The sequence below is a fragment of the Lytechinus pictus genome, chromosome 4 (genome assembly GCF_037042905.1).
Source record: "Lytechinus pictus isolate F3 Inbred chromosome 4, Lp3.0, whole genome shotgun sequence".
Taxonomy (NCBI): domain Eukaryota; kingdom Metazoa; phylum Echinodermata; class Echinoidea; order Temnopleuroida; family Toxopneustidae; genus Lytechinus; species Lytechinus pictus.
This window is the reverse complement of record NC_087248.1, coordinates 18,278,622-18,301,979: the sequence shown is the minus strand read 5'-3', so window position 1 is coordinate 18,301,979 and position 23,358 is coordinate 18,278,622. Positions and strand designations below refer to the sequence as shown.

Here is a 23,358-nt window from a genome sequence, read left to right as displayed (position 1 = left end):
GAAGTTTGGTCCCGGAGTTTGGTATGATCGGCCAAGGGTAAGAGCCACGACCTCCCATGCTCTCTCCCTTGGCGTGAGGGGGCGCTCGACTAAACGAAAGCTGAACTAGTTTTATGAAAACTCAATAGCTTGTTCCTCCCATTACATCTCCAAATCAGTAATCTGAGAATCCATATTATAATTATACAAATTTCCCGCCGATTTTGTGATTATCTTGGTGGAAAAACTGTTTATCATCTTATTGTTTGCACCATTGAGAATCTGCTCCGATCCTACATGCCTAGCTATAGAAGCCCTGCTACACACAGGCAGGAGGCCAGTTCGTTCGCAATGTATTGGGTAAGCAAGAAAATCACCGCAGAAATAGCAAAAGTTTAGTTATCGATTTTATTGTTGTCTCTGCTTCGTCCTCTGTTGGTTATTCGATGAAAATTCGTCACTTTTAAACTTCACATTTTGTTCAAATTCTGAAATACGGGACAAATAGGCGTCCCGGGAAGGGTTTGTCGGGACCCCGGGACAAAATACAGGACGATCCTGGGAAATACGAGACGTCTGGTCACCCTGCCTTTATCAGATCGAATACCTTCGCCCTCTGTTACACAAACTCACATTCCGTCACATTATTCGTAATTCATCAAATCAGTCCACCAGTGTGAAGTAACAGTCTCTTTTATACTCATACGGCTTACTTCACATCAGTCGATCTAAATTCTTCTGTCAAGTTTTTTTTTATTCCTCTTTTTCTTTTGCATTTCTTTCTTAAAAAAATAAACAAACAAAAAACATGATTCTCGATTCCCATTTCACTCGACTCCTCTCTTTCCCATCCCATCCCTCTTCTCAACACCTCCCTTGATTTTTGTCCCACAAACCATCATTTTTAATTCCTCATCATATTCCTTTCAAAATCACCATCTTCTTACCCTTTCTTCTTTTTTCATAAAAACACAGTTTGCTCAATATTCTCCCCTTTTCCCTATCGTTCTCCGCTTCTCTACAACTCCCAATTTATCTCCGTCAACCAATATTTCTTCCGCGTCACCCATCTGTTCAATCTCCAACAACCATCTCATCCGTATTCCCATACACCTTTTCCTCCAACCACCATGTCCATGATGTCCTCAACCATCCCTCCTTCCTTCCCAAACCAGCTCAATACCACTCGTCTCTGACCACACCCTTCCCGTGGCGATCACGAAGGGGATTTGACAAGTTGACCCCAAAACGATGAACTGCACTGTTCTGCGTCTCTCGAAACCAGGGAAGGGTGTTGGAAGTTGATCCTACACTCCTTTATTTATTATTTTTAGGGAGACAGAGGTGCCGGGGGGGGGGGGGGTTAAATCCTAATCCCCCTCGATCCACTACTGCCTTCTCCTCTTCAACCACATCTCCACCTTAACCATCTCTTTTCTCTTCCCCAACCACAAACTCCTCCAAATCTCCCTCCTTCTTCTTCGATTAACACTCCCCAACCTCCTAATTTATTAAATGAATAAATAAGCAGATGACCAAACAAAATTACTAAATTTCAAAAAGAAAAAAAAAAGGTCAAAACTTTATAACATAAACAAAAGTATAAATAAATATTTTGCAAAATCAACTTTTATAATTATCAAATATATATAATTGTATTTTGTTACAGCATCAATAGATAATAACATGAATTCTCCATGATAACAATGAGTGAAAAATAATTGCACAGCCATACTATGAAAATAAAGTTTATAAAAATAAATAATTTGTGTAGATAGCCCTATTTGTATTTCATCTAGTGTGGTTTTCGTGAAAAGATCTGAAATGTATCCTTAAAAGGGGTTGCTTTAGAAAAGCACGATAGTAGATATGGGCACCAATCATAGTAAGCTGTTAGCAAATGATGTAGTTGGTAACTTTGACTGCTTGTCCGAAAAACTATGATTCAATGCCTGCTACACGAAGGTCTGAAAAAGTAAAAGCAATGTTGGATTAAAAAGGAATAATTTATTTCATCAAAAGGGGCATTATCATCAGAAGTCACACTCATAAGCACAAGTTCTTGCAAGTTTTTTTAAAAAGGCAACAAATAATCAATGTTCACCTACACCATGTCTGCAAGGATCTGGCAGGCAGGCAACGTGGGCTGCCTAGCATAGCAGCAAACAATGCACTGAAACCTTGCCTTCAGACAGAATTGTATAGTGGTACCCTTTTCGAGCAAAATAAAAGAATAACTGACCATCGGCTTATAAGCCTTACACATTACTGTCTGACCCAGTAAGGAATTATAATTATTGAATTACCAGCTGAAAGAGTCCTTTGGATTTGGAATGCTATGAACCCAAATCTTGTGGGCAAATCAGTCTTATAGAGGTAAAAAAATTATAGGAGGAAAGTTACCTTTCAAGTTATTTCGAACCCAAAACCCTCTGTTTTAGAGTCTGGAGACTAATCCACTGGGCCACAACAACCCACCTAATCCATGAATCCCTGGGTTTTTTTTTTCACAGCCGGTACGAAGGACAGACCAACTATGGTTGGAGGGGAAGGATGAAAGAGACACCCAGACAATAAGATACAAAGAACACATGGCGGCATACCCCATAACAATTGGATGATCTTGAGATGGTGTTGATTACCTTCTAAAACAATCAAGGAAGTGCAAACACGAGGAGGCAGGGTGTATGCAAATCTCTCTGTTTTAGATGACTGGGGGCTGACTGTCTGCATAACTCTCATAACTCTCAATAGGACATAGCAAGGTTGAAAAGTGGGCGTGTCGGGGGAGTATGTGTACATACATGTACATGTCACAGAGAATATGGTACATGTACATTGGAAGGGGGCGTGTCCATTTTTTGTTTTTGCAACTATTCGCCTATGCATTGTGTGAAAAAGGCTGATGAAGTTCGATGGATGGTGCAGCCATGAACTTGCAAACTTTGTAAACTCCAGGCAAAAAAAGGTTAAATGGAGGCGGAAGAGGCGTACTTACTCGCTGCATTTTAATTATCTGGCGAAAGACCTGAAAATACTGATAATATTGACAGATTACCCCCGAATGATACCAGATAAACGAACCGCCCCCAGAGAATATATTGAGACACATGCTGATCGTTATGTATTTCCCTCATCGTTTTATAAACACGTAATGATCATTCATTTTCTACTCTGGTTTTTCTACTGGTGCTACATGTATGAAGTTATACTTTTTTTCAGAATTATCAGTGAATAGCAATTATCATTATCAATGAAAAGTGATGAATATTAGATATGAATATAAAAAGTATCATATACACTTTGTTTTGGCAAAAACAAATGCAAAAAAATAAAAAAATAAATTGTACATTTATATTGCGCAATTTCTATATGTACACATACTCAACTGCACATTACAATAATGTTTTTATTATTATTATTTTCCGGCTATAGCCCAGCTACCTACAGGCGCTCTGGCATTCGAGGAATTTCTTCCTGCCGGGTACCCATTCACCTCACCTGGGTTGAGTGCAGCACAATGTGGGTAAATTTCTTGCTGAAGGAAAACACGCCATGGCTGGGAATCGAACCCACGTCCCTCAGATTGAAAGACAAGAGTCATAACCACTAGACCACTATGCCCTCACATATCTCATCTCTTCTGAAGAAAAAAATGGCAAGAATCTTTTAACTCTTTTTGAATTCTCTTGATTAACATCATGATTATTTCAAAAGCTTGAAAGTGATAAAAATTATCTTTAAATCACAAATCTAAATGACTTCCATTTATATTCTAAACTCTATGAGAAGCATTAGGAAATTGCAAAAAAAAAAGTCAAACCAATATTCGAAATTGACTTTGAAATTGGTTTTGATATTTGATTCTTGCAGCTTGTAATTTGTTTTCTTGCAAATAAGAATCCTAAGAAAATATTTATTTTGTGACTTAAAATGGTGTGACAATATGGGTTCTAGTAAATAGACCGATCTGAAGCCACTTTCATAGTGACAGCCAAAGTGGAGTTACTCTGGAGTCCAGAAGGGGTTACTCCACTTTGGAGGGCAGTATGAAAATTCTAGGATTACTTTGATCTGGATTCAAAGTGGAGAACTCAACCCACTTTGAGAAGAGGGTTACAAAAGGAGCAAGTCCACACCGGAAGTGCAGTATCGCCTATCTCATTCATTTCCGCATGAAGGAGATTCCGCGCGCCACACATAAGGCGCAAACTCGCTTGGAAACCACAGAAACGACTGCGGATACACCGCTGCGGCGCTTGCCAGTTTGAAAGGGGGCGTAAGTCGGTCCGCAGTACAAGCGTATCAACTCAATCCGGAGTTACTCCGGAGTAACTCCACTTCGCCTTCAGTGTGAAAGCGGCATGAATGTCTTATAGTAATGGGCACCCATTCACCTCACCTAGGTCGAGTACAGCCACTGCTTCTCCTTTATTTCGGAAGCTCTCACTGAATTTCTTCTAAATGACATTCAATCAATTACTTGGGTGGGCTAATGTTGATCAATTTTGATGAGTTTGATATCATTTAAACAAAAATCTTGAAATAAATTAAGGTTGAATTATTGTTGGTTTGCCTTTGGGGGTCGCAGGTCACATTTTAACTTGGCGAATGTTGTGGTATGAATGCTGTAAAGTGAGCTCAGAAAAAATTATTCATTGTTCTAGTGTGCATTTATCATAAGACAACATGTGAATGTTGCCTCCTGACTAAGAGTCTAGGTACTAAATGGGTAGCTCAGGTTCTTGAGTTTCAAAGTGGCTTTAAAAGATGGTGCTAGAAGTTAATAAAACTTGTAAAACTATGGCATTTATATATTTTTTTGCCCTTTCAGTGACTGCATGTATGGTGAAACAGGAATATACTACCAAATTGTAGCACACAAGGATCTTTCATTTGACACACTTTCTCTCAAATACGTGGTCAGATAATTATCATGCAATGCCTTTCTAGCACTAAACAGCGCATACACCAGGGATCACGTACTGCACACATGTCACCATGCATTTGACATCCAGCCAAATATGCAATCTCCTTAACAATGCTTGTTTGGCAATCAGGAACACCTCTTTTGTTCCCCTAAATCGATGGGAACAACAAGATTTTTCACACTTTCGAAGGAGGCGTTGTCAGGAGAGGAAGGGAGGCAGACTGGAGCTGTCATAGAACAAAAGACAGATGGCATCAGATGGCTCCCTATTGATGCTTTGATTGTCTAATGCGTCATATCCCTGAACCGGACTGATTTTGGGACCGTGGGATTCCTATCTGGGATCTTCCATTCGTCAATACCGTGCCTTTTAGAGCAAGTAGGGCGGGTCTATGCAGTTGGTTACATTTCACTAAGATCATGGTACCAAAAGGACCTAAAATAATATTTGAGTTGTAGGAAAGACGAAGGAAAAAAAAGTGAGCTTTGAAATTCTGTCACATGATATTTATCAAGAAAGTCGCTAAGAGAATACTTGGTGCACAGAATTCTTTTCAAAATCTTTCGTCTTGTTTTATATTGTTTCAATGATCTGGCAATAAAACTTTGATTATCACTTTTGCTTGTATTTATTTATGTTTTAATGATATGTTTTAATTTTTATTGTCTCTTTGTTTGTACAAGATTATGATATCAACTTTTTTTAATGAATTGGAAAAAAAAAAAAAAAAAAATGCTCTTGCATTTATAATATAACAAAGAATAGCTGAAACAGCTAGGCTGATAACCTGCGTATACTCCCACATATTCATTGCTGTGAGCAGTGCAGGTGATTCTCGGTAAAATTGCCACAAGTTATCACTTTTGGCAAATACAACAATATTCAGCAGGTACCAGTTTATAAGGTCCATATTCATAGACCTCGAAAAACAAGCTGTCAACAAAAAGAAATGGGCTACAGTAAAATTACAAAAAAAACATAACTTTCTTATTTTACATCTGATTTTGATGAAATTTTCAGTGTTATAAATGTACTGTTCTAGATTCTCTATTTCTATCCAAATCAACTTGTTTTCGGTGTGGATTTTTCCTTAACAATGAGTGCACTTTAATGTAAAAAAATCAGTTTCCCAACATCCAATTATCAGAACACTGGATTCCAGCTAGTGAGACGCCGTCGGAAATTGGAAAGAAAAATTACTGAAAGAACGCCCATCAGTGATATCTTGGCTCGCGAAGGTATTCCCTATATCGGCCCAGATCTTTGGCCAAACAAGGCCTCAGACCGTCGGCTCCGCAAAGCACGTAGGCCTCGTACATCGAACGAGACACTCTATCCGCCCATCAGTGATATCTTGGCTCCCGAATGTACTCCCTGTATCGACTCAGGTCTTTGGCCAAACAGGGTCTCGGACCGTTGGCTCCGCAAAGCACGTAGGCCTCGTACATCGAACGCGACACTCTGTCCACGGTCGGCGGCGTGACCTTCACAGAGGTGTCAAGGGAGAAAACACTACTCGGGATTCTGCAATGAGAGGAAAAAACGAAACATAATTGTCATTCATTTTTATTTCTATCTCGTCTACATGTATTTAATCTTTGGGTAAGATGATAATGAAGGATAATGATAACATCACATATCATCACGAGAGACTCTCAAATCTAAACTGAAGTCTTATCTTTTCTAACAGTATTATTGGCACTTTGACACTCATCCAAACTCTTTAATTCTTTCTTTCTCTTGTGCGCCTCAGAATAGAATATTTCTAGATAGATGGCACCATATAAATGCGTATTATCATTATTATTGTTGTTGTTGATGCAGACATGAATAAAATGAATTGAGCACCAGCTAACGTGCATCATCTGACAGAACTGGATTGTCTGTTGAGAGGCTGTGTACAGAAAGCTCATCATAAAAATATCATAAAAACTTGGCATTTTTTTAGTTTAATCTTCTGTAAATCCACATTTTATTCAGATCCAAATGTTATTCATGTTATTCTATGTGAGTTACTAAATGGTCTAAATTCTCTCTATCTATTTCCCTTCAGTCTCACCCCACATGGTCTAATCCTACTCTGCCTACCACCTGTTGGGATATAACCATTTGGTCTAACTGCCATTTGGCCCATTTACCATTCTGTCTAATTTCCAGTTTGGCTGTACCTATTTCATCTAATATCCATTTGGTCTAACACCACTTGGTCTATTTGATAAGATGAACTGTTTATGATCAAAATTTTCATTTGATAAAGTGCTAAATGATAAGTAGATGTAGTGGAAATTAAACCACCTAGGTATTAGACCAAATGGGTATTAGACCAAATGAGAATTAGACTAAGTTGGTATTAGAGCAAGTGCAGTGTAGACCAAATTGATCATAGAGAAATGATTTTAGCCCATGTGGTATCATCTAAGTAGACCAACTACTTGCATTCCAAGTGAACATGGTACACTGTTCCATAGCTACATGTATGTTGATGATAGGAAACAAATACATGTACATGTGAATGCTTACATCCTAGTGGCTCTCTTCATGCACCTTCTGATGGGGGAATTGGAGACGTCTGAATGTCGGGACATCACCTCTTGTTTAGAGTTAATTCCAACAGCTGAAAACCTGCAATGATCAAGTAATATTACCATCAAAGCTTTAGGGACAACAGTTACAGAGATACAATGACACAACAGAATACATCTAAATTGCAACCAATAATCTCTTCACCGTATACATGTACATGAAGGATGCATACATGTACATTCAATCATTACAACAGTACACCCAGTTTTGTTCCGTTTATTATACTTGGTTGTTTTAGAAATACTTTCTTTTGGGATATTCTAACTCAAATTTGCTGTGATTTTCATGCAAAAATTCAATCTTTCACAATTTTCTCCCATTCAGTATCTTGTCTTTCATATCCAAAATGGCATGGTATTTGTTTAAAGTGCATCATTCCCCCCCCCCCTTACAATGTGGACTAAAATCAATACCATCTGCCTCAAAACCCACAATAAGATACATGTACATGTAGTTGTCAGGCAAGAACCTTTGTAAATAGCCCAAATTATAGTTATTTAATTTTGAAAAATATCAGCCTCTCTGAAAGAACAACTCTTCTTCAACTGTTGAAGCACTACTGAAATCAAAATACAATAGTTTCTTTGAATGTTTTCTGCATTCCTGGTAGTTTCACTCAGCTTGTACAGCATGCAAGTCTGAACTTCAATCCGTGTTTTTGTGAATATTCTTTGAAACTCTCACCAGAATTTGTCTGCATTTAATGAAATATTCATTGCTGATCAATTTCGACACGTCATATTAGCCTGAAAGCTCTGAACCTACTTTTTTCAAACTTCCTTTGATTTATTGTATACTTTGACAAGCAATGTCACATTCAATGCACTTTAATCTGGAAATTTAGGTCTAAAAAGCACACTCATCTTGGGAGCATTTCATGAGAGGTTTAGTCAGCAATTTTCCCCGACTACTTTTACTCTCAACCAATCAGATGCAAGGATTTCAGTAGCTTATAACAAATAGTCTGTGAAAATCACTATTTTTTCAATGAAATGCTTCCAATATGCATACCCCCAAAGGTAGAAATTATTCTAGCAAACTCTTGAAAAAAGCCATCCAATATGTTTACATGATCAATATAATTTCACTACCTCTTTTAATAGCAAGCTTTGTAATTTTCATGCATGTCTAAAGATGATTTATCAAACGAAGGAACATATTTTACATTCATGACATCTAGCATCTCTATAAGACTCATGTAAACATGTATCATGCAGAGCAAAGCGAACAAAAAATGTCCATCCCAAATATCAAATTGAAAAAAAAAAAAATCATTATGCCATTTTTTGTTTTGAAACTCAAATCAGAATGGATGAATGTGAATAATAAAATGTCTTGAATTGATTATGGAAAATTACTCAAGTACGGAAAGTTATACCCCTCGCCAAATAAACAAACTAGAATATATGAGGAATAATATACAAAGTTCAACATGCAAAATATAATGCTACCTTTAATAAAAAACTATATAGTTTTATTTTTAATGTAATGTATACATACTACAAAATGGGATATCAAAGATTACTGACTATCCAGTAGTATATCATGTCAACAAGAAAATCGCTGTGCATGTAACATAAAACAAAGTACGGTAAATTTCTCATTGTCAATTTCACCATAAGATTAATTTAGAATATTTTACATTTTACACTTCAACTAAAAAAAAAAAAAGTAACAGTAAGTTGGAGACATTGATTTCTTTACCATGCCAGGTCCCGTTCGGTTGCATACAGGTTACTAGTATGGTGACTTTGCCATCCAATGGTAACTACCATGGTAACGCTGATTAGTAGCCAATCAGAATCAAGGATTCCATGCAAGTAACCATTGCATGGCAAAGTTACCATAATGTAAAGTATTCTAGGATGGGTTGAAAAATATGGAATCTATTTATTGATTTTGAATCTGAAGGAATAATTCTTACTCTACACTGCAACTTTGTCCAAAATATGTGGGGAGCGCTACATAGGGTTAAGATGGCCATTCATAGTTCAGTTGTTACTGCTAAGAGCTTCAACAAATCTTACAAGGTACAATGTATAACAGGGAACCAAGTTAAAACTATTCATTGACCTTGCTTTATTGGGGTGTTGCAAGAAACTTGCGATCAATTGCAAGTCTATTTTTTGTCCCTAAATCAATCATATGTCTTGCAGTTAATAGAAAATTAGTGAATGAGTGCTAATCTGCTCCTTGAAACAAGAAGATTAATCTGATTTGCTATAACTAACGTTGATCTATCAGTTGTAAAATTGCAACAGAATATTTGCAATTGATCACAAATATCTTCTTGAAACACCCGCTATGAAATCTTCTACAACAACAAATAAAGTAATATAGATAGTCTATAATTTTTGGCAAGCCACTGCACCAATTTCAAGCTTCTGGTCTGCTCTTTAATCCAAACCATTGTTGATTTATTGAAGATTTTGAACTGGGGAGTCACATATTAGGTAGATTCAATTGAGTATTTATCTCAATCGAATAATTTGAAATTTATTTCAATCAAATTGAATTTTTATCAGAATACTTTAAAAACAGCTTTAATTTCAAAATGATGAAATATGCAAGCAAGCACAACAATCATGATTTTAGCTACGATTTGAAGCTACATGTACAACACAAACATCTGTCAGTACTTTTCACAAATCAAGCAATGGAGGAAAAGCACAACAAAGAGAAGTGACAATAGAATGGCCTTGCACTACAATTTTGCATTTTTCATAACAATAAGATCAATAGTTTGGAGGCGTAGTCTGATTATTATCTATCAATTTCCACTGTGTATATACATGTATTTGCAACTAATCGTGATACATTTGTTGTAAAAACATGAATTATCCTATTATAATCATCCTTGCCAAACCACCTTCATCATAATACTGCCATGATTTTCACCGTCATCTTCATCAACAGTAGCAGTATTAATATCAATACAGCAATCATCATCATCATCATCATCACCATCATCATCATCATCATCTTCATCATCATCATCTAATATTACCTTCATTTCACCGTCATCTTCATCAACAGTAGCAGTATTAATATCAATACAGCAATCATCATCATCACCATCATCATCACATCATCATCATCATCACCACTATCATCATCATCATCATCAGATCATCATCATCACCATCACCATCATCATCATCATCATCATCATCATGATCAACATCATCATCATCTAATATCACCTTCATTGTTACCATCATTATTAGGAGAAAATCATCCTTATTTGCCAATATCACAATCATCACTATCATCTCCTTCATTATAATAGAAGAAAATTATCATCATCATCCCCATTATCATCATTACCATCGTCATCATCACCATCATCCCCATTATCATCATCACCATCATCATCATTGTATATTCATTGTATTCCTTTACACGTAGACTGAAAAGTTTCTTTTACAATCGTATGCTTGTACATACTGGGTATTCGCTTTACCCGAGTGAATATCATGTAGACCTCTACATGTACATGTATATAATGTATTTATATTTCTTAATATTGATTCATCTTTCTTCATTGCATTTTTTTTTCATTGGAGTTTTTAATCATCATTTTTTTCTGGGAACCTATGATTTCAAGCTATGCTTTTTAATAGGTTTCTCATATTTCACGATAGGCCTACTCAATTCAATTACTTTGTTGAACAGTGAATGTAATTATTTTTTATTATGTTCTTATTTGTTCAAGATGGATACCTGTACTTTTTGGTGGAATGTGAAACAATAAACCAATCAATCAATAAACCAATCAATCAATAAACCAATCAATCAATCAGTCATCATCATCATCATCACCACCACCACCACCATCATCATTATCATCATCACCACCATCACCACCACCACCACCACCATCATTACCATCATTATCATCACCACCATCATCATCATCATCATCATCACCACCACCACCACCACCACCACCACCACCATCCTTATCATCATTACCATCACCATCATCATCATCGTTATTGATCAATATCAATGTCATCCTCCTCATTATCATCAATATCATCATCACTTTATTCAACATCATCATTATCATCATCATCATCATCATCGTCATCAGCAGCATAATCACTATTACCAGCAAGCTTTTTTTGTTGTTTAACAATTAATGCAATGAATTGCTCTAAACTAACCTAAATATATAAATCAAACCCTAATTTTATCATTGTTTAAAGCCATGGATTTCCTGCAGTTGGGGGAGGGGATTTTGAAGCAATTAAAAAATAGTATTATATCACATTATTTCATTCACACAAATACATCAGAAAAACACCACTTGTTTTTAGCTGCCTAGCAATCACTCTGTATGCTGTGACACATAATCCAAATTTCATTTAATCCAGATGCCCCAAGATAAATTACTTTTTTTTTTTCACAACAGCTTGTACAAGGTAAAACTGTGCATTACAAATTTTTTTCCATAACAGCTTGAAAAGGGTAAAACTGTGCATTGTGATTCCACATCTTGAAAATCACTTTCCCATTCTCATTGTAAGGTGGCGCTATTCAATGTTTTACTGCAGCAGCAGCTGTACCAATGTTTATCTGATTAATAAAATCAGTGGATCTCCCCCCCAAAAAAGGATAAAACATTAAAGGACGAACGTGCCCTGACATGGGTGTTGGTTTTAATCAAAGCAGGAATTAAGTGCAACATGATGGTTTAGAAAATCATTCAAAAATAATAATTGTAGAGTTTTAGAGTCTTGATTTTTTTTTTTACCTCACTGTATGTGAGCAGCTGCAATGTAAAGTGTACAGTATGTTTTGTGATAGACCGAATTTGTCAATGTTTCATAATGTGAATAACATAAACATGCCTACTATTCGTGTAATGAAAGATTGAATTAACAGGTAAAATCATTTTCTACTTGCAGAGAAAATGGCTATAAGGGTATCTTCATCATATGATATAAATGTAAAGGACTGCTGCACACCTGTGACATCACAAAATTAAAATCTAAAAAAAAAAAAAAAAACCTCCTTGAAGTTTTGTGAAGATGAGATGTGTAAAAAGAATTGCTTGGATCAATGAGCAGATTCAAATAATTGGTGTGATGACAAAACAACAACGGGTAACTCTATGTTGTGCTAATTGTGCTACATGTATAGCAGCAACCTCGCCATCTACACTTTAAGACAAAAGACGGATGAAGCTAGTAGCCTTACAAGCAAAAGCTTACCAAAACAGGTAAAATTGAGTGATAGCCATAACAAAAGAATGTTTAATAATCTCAAATAACCCGGTTCTATTACGGTAAGAGGTCAAAGTACAGAATTACATTAAACAAGGGAACTAGAGGGACAATGAAAAAAAAAGGAAAAAATGAAACTAAAGGCTTTATGTTTCAGAAGTCTCTTCCCCAAAATCAAAGGATATAACATGTATAGGAAAGGATAGCAAAACACAACTCCCAAAGCAAACTAAAGAAAATGTTCTCATATATATATGGACATGCTTGTAAGCACTTGAAAGTATGTATTGTTTACATGCATACATTGTCACTGAAGAACCATTTCACTAAAGTAACTACATGGAAAGACAAAACAACCAAGTTTTAAAGCCTGTCTAATGCTTCAGTAAATATTTGATATTGTGAATTATAATAAACTCTCATTCAAATTATTTAATGTTTTATTATTAAAGTGTAGTGAGTCACTACACTTTAATAATACTAGTGAGGGTTATAAATTATACATGATTGTACATTCATTGATTCTTTGTGGAAATTTGAAAGTATTAACCACTGAACAAGCCCCTCTCTCAGTACAGTTTAAATTTTTTTTGACAGCCATTTTGAACATTTATCTTTTAGATGTAAATATTGTATAAACCAGAAATCTACAAATTAGAAAGTCTGTATCCTGAAAAATTAAGTCCTTACCATGCATGAAAAGTTATTCTATCAAAACAAAGATTGAAATGTACTTGAAATAGTTTGGCCCCAATCTTTTCAACTTTGAAATTTTCAGTTTAAAAGAAATTACTCTATTGGATAGGGAATTCTACATAGATTGCACCATTTACACAAATTTGTTTTATGACATGCTCATATATTTCACCTAACAATGGATTCAATTTCTACAAATGAATAAACTTCAGATTTATCATACTTTACAACAGCTCTAAAGCCTAATTTAAGTTTGAGTAAATCCCTCTAAAAGTGTTTATCACTATTCTAGCTCAGCACTGCGTTGTATGAATGTGTTGGTCAAACATTACTGTAACCACTATAACCACTATACAATATGTGTTAGTGGCTTTATTTTGCGGTTTTCCATTAATTTTTTTTGTCTTGATCCTGACAAAAGTACAAACATCTGCATGTCTTTATCTTTTTTGTATATAATCATCTGAACTAAAGAATTGATCATTCAGGATATAACCCACTACAACCATTGAATGTGTAAGATGCATAAAATGTTCCACAGGATTTTTTTTTTTAAAGAAAAGGACAAAATATTACAGAGAGGGGGAAATAAATATTGTTAATGGGAAAATGCAAAGTTTCAAAAAAGAATAAATGGATGTGAAAAAAAAAACAGCCACTACACCTTTTTCAAAATGTGAGACGATATTAAAATAATTATAATTCACCTTGTTGCACCTTTACCAATTCAATTTCATCTCAATTATTTTCCAATTATGATCAATCAAACGGGGGGGGGGGGGGGGGGTCAGCTAAATAGCAGAGCTTGTAGGATGAAGGCCCTCTTTTATAAGTACATATTACAAATTGGACCAAAAAGTAAAGAATAAAACAAATAAAAATTCAAACAACCTTGAATATCAATATCCCAGAATTTCTGTGTGAAGATGCATGATCAATCAAAGCAATTAAACAAATTAAGCAAGTACATGTACATGTACATGTGAAGCAGCAAAAAAAAAAATCAAAATTTAAGATATTTCTTTTTGTGTGTGATTTACCCAGCATTATCGCAAATTGCTGTGCACCTGAGCGAAACCATGACAAAATAAAAGATAAAAGAAAGGAAAGAATATGGAAGTTAGTATATTATGTGGATATAAAGGCCCATATTCACAGAAGAGGATTAATCCAGGAGGAAGTTTAAACTATGTACTACACGTATACTGATTTTCTGTATAATTGTGCGGAATTCAGCATACATTATTACTAGTACATGTAGACTCTTTACAAAAGCATGCATCTGTCATGTGATAAATAAAGGTGCAATTATACACCAGATCTCCACAGTCCATGGTTTTTAAGACTCTTCTGCGAATTTGGGCCATTGCGACTGCTCCATTTCTGCGTTATCAAGAGCTTGTAGACGCAAATAATATTTTTTTACAAGACATTATAAATTCAAGTGCCAAGTTTTATATTTAATGATTGCCTTATTCCCCTCAATATTTCCCAAGCTGTACTAGACAAGAAGCAGAACAGCTGAGGGCATTAACCTAATTATTGTCAATGAGGGGGCTCTTTCACAGTGGATCATGGGTCTGACTTCAAGTCGGGTGTTAGTACAATGCAGAATGCACATACGTAATCCCATTGCAGTCAGACCGCAGGTCCCTATGCTAATGAGCAAAAAGGCCAGATTCATCAAAATCATCTCGTGGCTGAATCCTCCTCCTTGCAAAATCTTGTGATTCGTGAGATTTTCTTTCTCTAAGAATTTACCTGTTTTAACCTCAAGTTAAATTAAATATTATTGCACCATCAGATAGAGTAAATGTTACTCTTTCATATTGGTCATTTATTTTGTATACAATATTTTGTTAAATAAGTAAATTTCTGGCCTGAAAATGTGCCTCAAAACTGAATTTTCTTCCTCTGTTTTCTTTTGCAAATTGTGCAAAACTTTTTATTTTGAGCCTCAATGATATCTACAGTGTATATCACCATAAAGCTGAACTTCTGTACTTTCTCACAATGCCACTCTTGATATGCGGCACCTTTTAATCGGGTCAAGATCACACTTTTCCCACCAAGGTAAAAGACGAGATTTCTGAAATGTTGTACTTGCATGAAATCCAGAGTTCTGATTGGCGGGATAAGGTTCACAGAACAACAGGCGCGGGGTATTTGAGGAGATTACCACATGGGAAGTGTGACCTTCCCATGAACCCAGGCACTGGAACCGTTGGAATTTGCCAGTGTGTGGTCTCTTTGACCAATCAGAGTGCAGTATTCTTGTTTTCAAGCTGCTTTATGTACTTGGCCAATGAAAAGTGTGATCTTGACCCGATTAAACCAATTCTTATTTTGAAATCTTAACCATTTTAAAGCATACATATTCAGCTTTATCATGATCTAAAAATCATTTGGGCTCAAACAAAAATAAAGTGTGAAAATAGCAGCTTTTGTCTGGTGAAAATAATTATTTTGTAGCATATTTTAGATCAAAATTTTAACCTATATTACAAAATCTTTGAATAAATTCAAACAAATGACCTGAAAGAATGATTCTTCTTCTTTACAATGATACCAAATTCATGAAATTCGGTGCACAATTAGAGCAGCAATGACCGAATGAAAAGAGGTGTTTTGGTCCGCATCAAGCTCATTAAATATGCAAAACATCTAAAGTCATGAATATCACTTGGATGAAAGAAGCCACTATCTTGGGACCTGCCGTCTGACTGATTGATAAATTTAATAATGTGTGAGTTATGCATGGGAAAAAAAGAAGTTCCGTGCAGTGGTCGCTTTTTACTACTTCTGGGCCCCGTTGCATAAAAGTTAAACTATCATGGTAACTTTGCCATCCAATGGTAACTACCATGGTAATGCTGATTAACAGCCAATCAAAATCACGAATTCCGTGGCAAAATTTAATGGTAACTTTTATGCAACGTGACCTGCTCATTCAAAGTAACCTTTTGTTTCAAACACAAAAATAATAATCATTTTCTTTATATAACTTGTTGGGGCTTCTTTAAACATTTCAGGAGCTGAATGTACATAACTACATGTAAGGTGATTCACATATCACATTACCTAGTATTTATATGCGACTTATGGCCATATACATGTAGTTCTCCGTGACACAACTTCCAATACTTTTAACATTATCAATTTATGACAACATATTATGGATATAAAATGATCTGAAATCAAATTCAGTAGTGTTTTAATGGGTGAGACCCACAATGATGAAGTGTGTGTCCAATAAAAACATTCTGTAATCAACAACATAGTACATGTAGCTTCAGAATAGTGATATAGTGATTCATGATTTAAAATCAGAAGTAATTTTCATAAATTTATGGTAAATTATTTGGTAAACTTTTCCCCAGACGTTACACGGTGAACAAATCTATTGAATTCCAAGTAAAATGAAAAAAAAAAAAATTAATTATAACAATCGCTATCTGCATTGCAGTTTTCCACTGCATAAAAAAGTTTGAGAAAACAAAACAATGGAAAGATACAATTGTGAATGATTTTTGCTGTCTCAAGCTCTTGTACCTCTGAAAATGGAAGTCTATTAAACTGAAAGACACTTCAGACACCTTTAGGGTGGAATTGTTGATTAAGAAAAAAAAAGAGAAAAGTGCCCTCATTCTTTATTTTTTTAATAAAGTGGACAAAAGACCAGGGAAGCATTTCTTGAAAGAACTAATTGGACGTTTTATCGGACAAGTCCAATTTTATCCGACAGTTACCACAGTAACACTGCTTCTCAGCCAATCAAAATCAAGGGGTTTTCAGATCTGACAACTTATTTGACTAAAATGTTGATGAAACACTCCCCTGGCCTAATAAGGTAAAATCCAATTAGCAAAATCATTTAAATTTTTCTTATGAAATATTCTATTTCTATATATAATATTGGGATAAAATTTGCCATATATAGTGTTTTGGAATTTAATTTCTGCAGTACATATATTTCTAATCCAAGGATCAAATAATAGAGAAATTTGAAAGTACCTCTGATACAATGCCACATCCTTTCTCTCTGGTGATTTGATTTTGACACCATACACTTCTTTCATTGTAGGAAACATATCCTGTGAAAAAAAAAGAATAACAAAGAATAACATTAACAGCAAAAACTATTGACAAATTAAACAGACAAATAAATAATTCACATTATTGAAAACAATGTTTCGAAGAATATGAGAACAGGAGAAATTATAAGAGTAAAAAAATATTGACAAAATAAAATCTGTATAATTGCTATTAGATGCAAAACTTAAATAGTTATGAACAACAATCTTTTAGGCATTTTCTGAATCAATTCTATTTTTTTTATCACCTACATGCATATAAGTCTTAGTTAGTTCTTCCCTTTTCCCTTTCCTTTCTCCTTCTCTCCTCATCCTCATCCTCTTCTCCTTCTTCCCTTCTCCTACTTTACCTTCATAGTCGGTGATGATGAGGATGCGGTCCCTAGTGCTCCATCCATGGAGCTATCATCCGACGTCTCATCACTACTGGACGATGTCCCATAGGAGCTTGAACCATCATCAGATGAGGACTTGGGTGTGCCTGCTCTGGCGGCTCGACTGGACTTGGAACTGCAGAAAAGATAACGATGATTTGGAACTAGAAAGTGTACACTGCTTTCCAACAAGGTATTATCATCTGCCACCCCCACCCCACATTCCCTGCAAACAAAGGATTTGACTCTGTGGTCCATCTTCTGAACTCGAGCTTAATTCAAACTCTGGTCAAAAGGTGTGGTGAAACTATGGAAGATGAACTTTAACACAGATCTCCAAATGTACAAGTTCACCTTTTTTTAGCTCATCTGTCACAGACCAGTCATCACTGTCTGAGAATTACAATTTGAATTAGTTTTCTTTGCCATCATACCAGGATGAAAAAGGACAGTGAAAGCATGAAAGATGCAATATTGATAAAATACTGACATTTTTGGCCACCCATAATTTTAGCACAGAGTTGGAGCATGGCCTAAGTTCAGAACATGAGTCTGTGACCCTACAAAAGACAGCTCATCATCAGGCGAGGAGCTTGGAGTGCCTGCTCTGGCGGCTCGACTGGACTTGGAACTGTTGAGAAGATCATGATGATTTGGTAAGTAGAATATGTGCACTGCTCCACAAGTTTGTGCCTCCCAGCACTTTCACACCCACTCCCATTAAATAAAGTAAAATGAAAATATATTCAAAATAAAACACACGAAACAAATAATATGCATGAATGTGACATAAATGAACTTATATGTCATATGAAATGGCAATTAATTGTAAAGAATTTTACCTGTTCTCCTCGCTTCTCTTGCTCTGGGGAGAAACTCTCGATGTAAAAGGGCTCAATTCCTTTGAATCTCTGCTTGAGTAGTGCCTTCAGAATGGGGACAAAAGGACAAATTGAGTGAGAATCGTCAAATAAATATGTATAATAATAAAAACAATTAGTAAGATCTAATAAGTAGCCGGATAAGAATAGCAGCACTTTGTATTCTTCGGCAAAAACACTGTACAAATCCAGCTATTATTATTACTATTATACTGTACATGTAGATCTGCAACCTTAAATTGAAAGTTTAGAATAAAAACAGATATTCAAAGAGAAATCTACATGTATATGAAGCCACAATACTAAAACCTGTAAATATGGTGATCTTATATCAAGTCTGACATAAGCATATGCTGAAGGATTATGTTTGCCAACATTTTTTAGAGCATAATATAGGTATGGATGAAATCATTTGATATTTGTTTGTAAAATATCATGGGGCTTATTTGACTGAAAATTTTGCGCAAAAAAAACACGCAGCTTTGTGTGGATCCTCCGAGACTAAGCACAGCATGACCAATGCAGTTACATGCTGTATACCACACCTAAACTGAAAGAAACTGTCTAGAAAGACCACTTACTCAAAAAGACTGCTTTTCTTGTCTCACATGAGCGGACTTCACGGGGGTAAATGAACCCTATTGTTCATGGGGATGATCTATTGTTTCTCCCCCCTCCCACACTTAAATAGCATGACATCATGGATTTACGCCAATGGTGGACTTAAAGGTCAAGTCCACCCCAGAAAAATGTTGATTTGAATCGAAAGAGAAAAATCAAACTACATGTAGCATAACACTGAAAAATTCATCAAAATCGGATATAAAAAAGAAAGTTATAACGTTTTAAAGTTTCGCTTATTGTTCACATAACAGTTATATGCACAACTAAGTGACATGCAAATGAGACAGTCGATGATGTCCCTCACTCACTATTTCTTGTTTTTTATTGTTTGACTTATAAAATATTTCAATTATAAGAGATTTGACAATAAGGACCAACTTGACCGAACCACAAAATGTCAAAACAATGGTAATACATGTACCTCATGTTCAGGGAGAAACTTTGTTTCACACGACGAGGAGAAAATTAGAATATTTCATATTTCACATAATAAAATACAAAATAGTGAGTGGGTGATGTCATCAGTCCCCTCATTTGCATACCGACTAGGATGTGCATATAACTGATTTGTTAAATAAAGCGAAACTTTAAAATGTCACAATTTTCTTATTTTACACCCGATTTTGATGAAATTTTCAGCGTTATGCTTGTTGGATTTTTCTCTTATTAATTCAAATAAACTTTTTTTGGAGGTGGACTTGTCCTTTAATAGACAGTTTTATCTACATGTATATTGCAATTTTGTGGTATACATATGTAGGCATACTGGAATTCCTTGGGAGCAAATGTTTCACGAAAGGACTTGTCAGACTTTTTTGTCTAATGAGTCCTTATGTTATCTGACATATACCATAAGAACTGTGATTATCACTCTATCAAAATCAAGGAAAGTTGTCTGATCTGACTTGTCAGACAAATAATGTTCATGAAGTGCTCCCCCGCATCTGACGGAGGTTCTTAAAGGTCAAGTCCACCCCAGGAAAATGCTGACTTGAATAAATAGAGAAAAATCAAACCAGCATACATGTAGTGCTGAAAATTTCATCAAAATCGGACGTAAAATAAGAAAGTTATGACATTTTTAAGTTTCGCTTATTTTTCACAAAACAGTGATATGCACAACTAGGTGACTTAGTCCATGATGTCCATCACTCACTATTTCTTTTGTTTTTTATTGTTTGAATTATACAATATTTCATTTTTTATAGATTTGACAATAAGGACCAACTTGACTGAACCATATACATGTAGTATTAAACATGAATGCTAACTCCACATGTTCAGGGAGGAATTAATCGTATCACTTGACAATGGGGAGAAAATTAAGAATATATCATATTTCATATAATAAAATACAAAAGAAATAGTGAGTGGATGATGTCATAACATCCTCATTTGCATACCAGCCAGGAAGTGCATATAACTGTTTTGTGAAATTAAGTGAAATTTTAAAATGTCATAACTTTCTTATTTTACATCCGATTTCGATGATATTTTCAGTGTTATGCTTGTTGGATTTTTCTCTTTTTATTCAAATAAATTTTTTGTTGGGGTGAACTTGTCCTTTAAGAAGGATGTTTGGAGGGGTAAATACTATAATAAATTTTGAGGATCCATGAAGTTTGAATACCTCAGTGAGTGCGGGATCAGCTTGAAGAAAAAGTTCTCGTCCAATAACGCCAACTGGGATGGACGATAGAGGTCAAAATATATGTCAATGCAGTCCTCTGGGAGGTGGTTCATGTCGGCGGTTTCTATAACGATTGTCTTCTTGACTTCATCTCGTGGCAAGGGAAGGCATTCCAAGACACTGCTGTCATACCACTGAGCACAGCTAGAGGGGGAGGAGGAGAGGAAAGTAATGATGTGTATGATCACTTATATGTATACTCAGTAGCATCATCATCATCATGATAATGGTCACCATCATCATCATCATCATCACCATCATCACAATAGTATCATTAGCCATCATTAGTTTCATCATCTCCACAAACATCCTCATTACCATCATCATCCTCTTCTTCCCAATCATCAACATTATCACCATCACAATCATCATCATGATCATTATTACCACCATCACCATTATCGTTATCATCATCATCATCATCATAGGCACAATAATTATACTTCCAATCATCATCATCATCCTCACCACAACCATCTCCACCACCATCTCCACCACCATCACCACCACCCCCACCACCACCACCATTACCACCACCACCAACACCACCATCATTAGCACCAGCAGCTTCACCATCACCAGCATCATCAACAGCATCATCAACACCATCTTTATCATTTCTCATACACATTATCATCAGTATCTGCATGATCAGTGTCATCATCATCGCTGTCATCATCATCATCACCATCATTATCATCATCATAAAAACTATCATTATTTTCACACTAGAAAAGATCTCAATACCTCTTTTCTGTTCCAGCACCAACTGCATCATCATCATCAAAGCTGTCATCATCATCATCATCATCATCATCATCATCATCATCATCATCATCATCATCATCATCATCATCATCATCAACATCATCATCATCACCATCATCATTATCATCATCATCAAAACTATCATTATTTTCACACTAGAAAAGATCTCAATACCTCTTTTCTGTTCCAGCACCAACTGCATCATCAACATCATCAACATCATCATCATCATCACCATCATCACCATCATCATCACCATCATCATCATCATCACCATCATCATCACCATCATCATTATCATCATCATCAAAACTATCATTATTTTCACACTAGAAAAGATCTCAATACCTCTTTTCTGTTCCAGCACCGACTGCATCATCATCATCATAGCTGTCATCATCATCATCATCAACATCATCATCATCATCATCACCATCATCATTATCATCATCATCAAAACTATCATTATGTTCACACTAGAAAAGATATCAATACCTCTTTTCTGTTCCAGCACCGACTGCATCACTGTGGTGCAGGTAGTAGTCGGTGGGCAACTCCCAGAGGTTTGGAAGTCCTTCTCTTGGTGTAAACACCCCAAGGAATAGGTTGATTGCACTTTGCTTGTCATTATCTATTCAAAGAAATGAAAAGGCCTGGTTTCACCAAACTGTCCAAAGCACCACTTCATTTTCGGCCAAAGCATTTGAAATGGCTTCATTTCCCAACTGAAAACTTTTATTGTACTTTTATTGCTTTATTGTAGGACTATTATTATTATTATTATTATTTGTTTGGCGTCACCTGTGCCTGGGAGGCGAAAAGCGAACTGAATCACTATGACCCGCAGGTCTCTCCTCCCAATATAACTGATTGGGGGGAATGCAGGTGAACCACTACACCGGGGTTTCCCCCTACTCTTATACGAATAGTGCAGTGGGTTCTTAACGTGCAAAGGTGGTGACTCTCCTCTACACGGGGCCTCCATTTAATGTCCTATCCGAGGGACGGAGTGTTTTCCATTGTAACATAGCCTGCATCTATGAAACATGGGAGAGACGTTTACACACAACGCACTGGCTTCAGTCATCCGCCAGGGGTGGACTCGAACCCACGATCTTTGGTTCGACGGGCAGACGCGTTACCGACTGAGCCAACACCGCTCTATTTAACTTCAGGTTAATGTAAAGTCTCTGAACACACCAATGCCAATAACAAGTCAGGCCAAGTAATAATAATAATTATAACATTTATAACACGCTTAATACAGATGTTTTACGCGTTTGAGTATTTTACCCACAAAGTCTCAAACCTTGGGCAGGCTGAGACCGGCAACCAAACTTCTGTGATGCAGATCTTGCTATAAGGTATGTATGACTAGTATGACTTATCTCATGTTGTATGCAAACTCACTTTAGATTTTTTGAAGACTCAATTGCTCTTGTTAGCAGTGCCCTAACTTCATATGTGCAGGGACTAGTACATATAACTATTGTTTCACAGGACCAGA

The 23,358-nt window shown here is 35.9% G+C and overlaps 1 protein-coding gene across 1 annotated transcript in view; it reads right to left on the bottom strand.

Annotated features, from left to right (window-relative positions):
* Window positions 1–1,529: 1,529 nt before the first annotated feature.
* Window positions 1,530–23,358, bottom strand: part of LOC129258904 (polyphosphoinositide phosphatase-like) — a 42,681-nt gene continuing 20,852 nt past the window's right edge. Inside the window, exons 19-25 of the mRNA XM_064098543.1 lie at window positions 22,347–22,482; window positions 21,024–21,227; window positions 18,731–18,814; window positions 17,865–18,024; window positions 17,435–17,514; window positions 7,431–7,532; window positions 1,530–6,434 (exon numbers count right to left, since the gene is read on the bottom strand). Coding sequence (XP_063954613.1) covers window positions 6,254–6,434; window positions 7,431–7,532; window positions 17,435–17,514; window positions 17,865–18,024; window positions 18,731–18,814; window positions 21,024–21,227; window positions 22,347–22,482 — 947 coding nt within the window. The 3' untranslated portion in view covers window positions 1,530–6,253. The remainder of the gene's footprint in view (window positions 6,435–7,430; window positions 7,533–17,434; window positions 17,515–17,864; window positions 18,025–18,730; window positions 18,815–21,023; window positions 21,228–22,346; window positions 22,483–23,358) is intronic.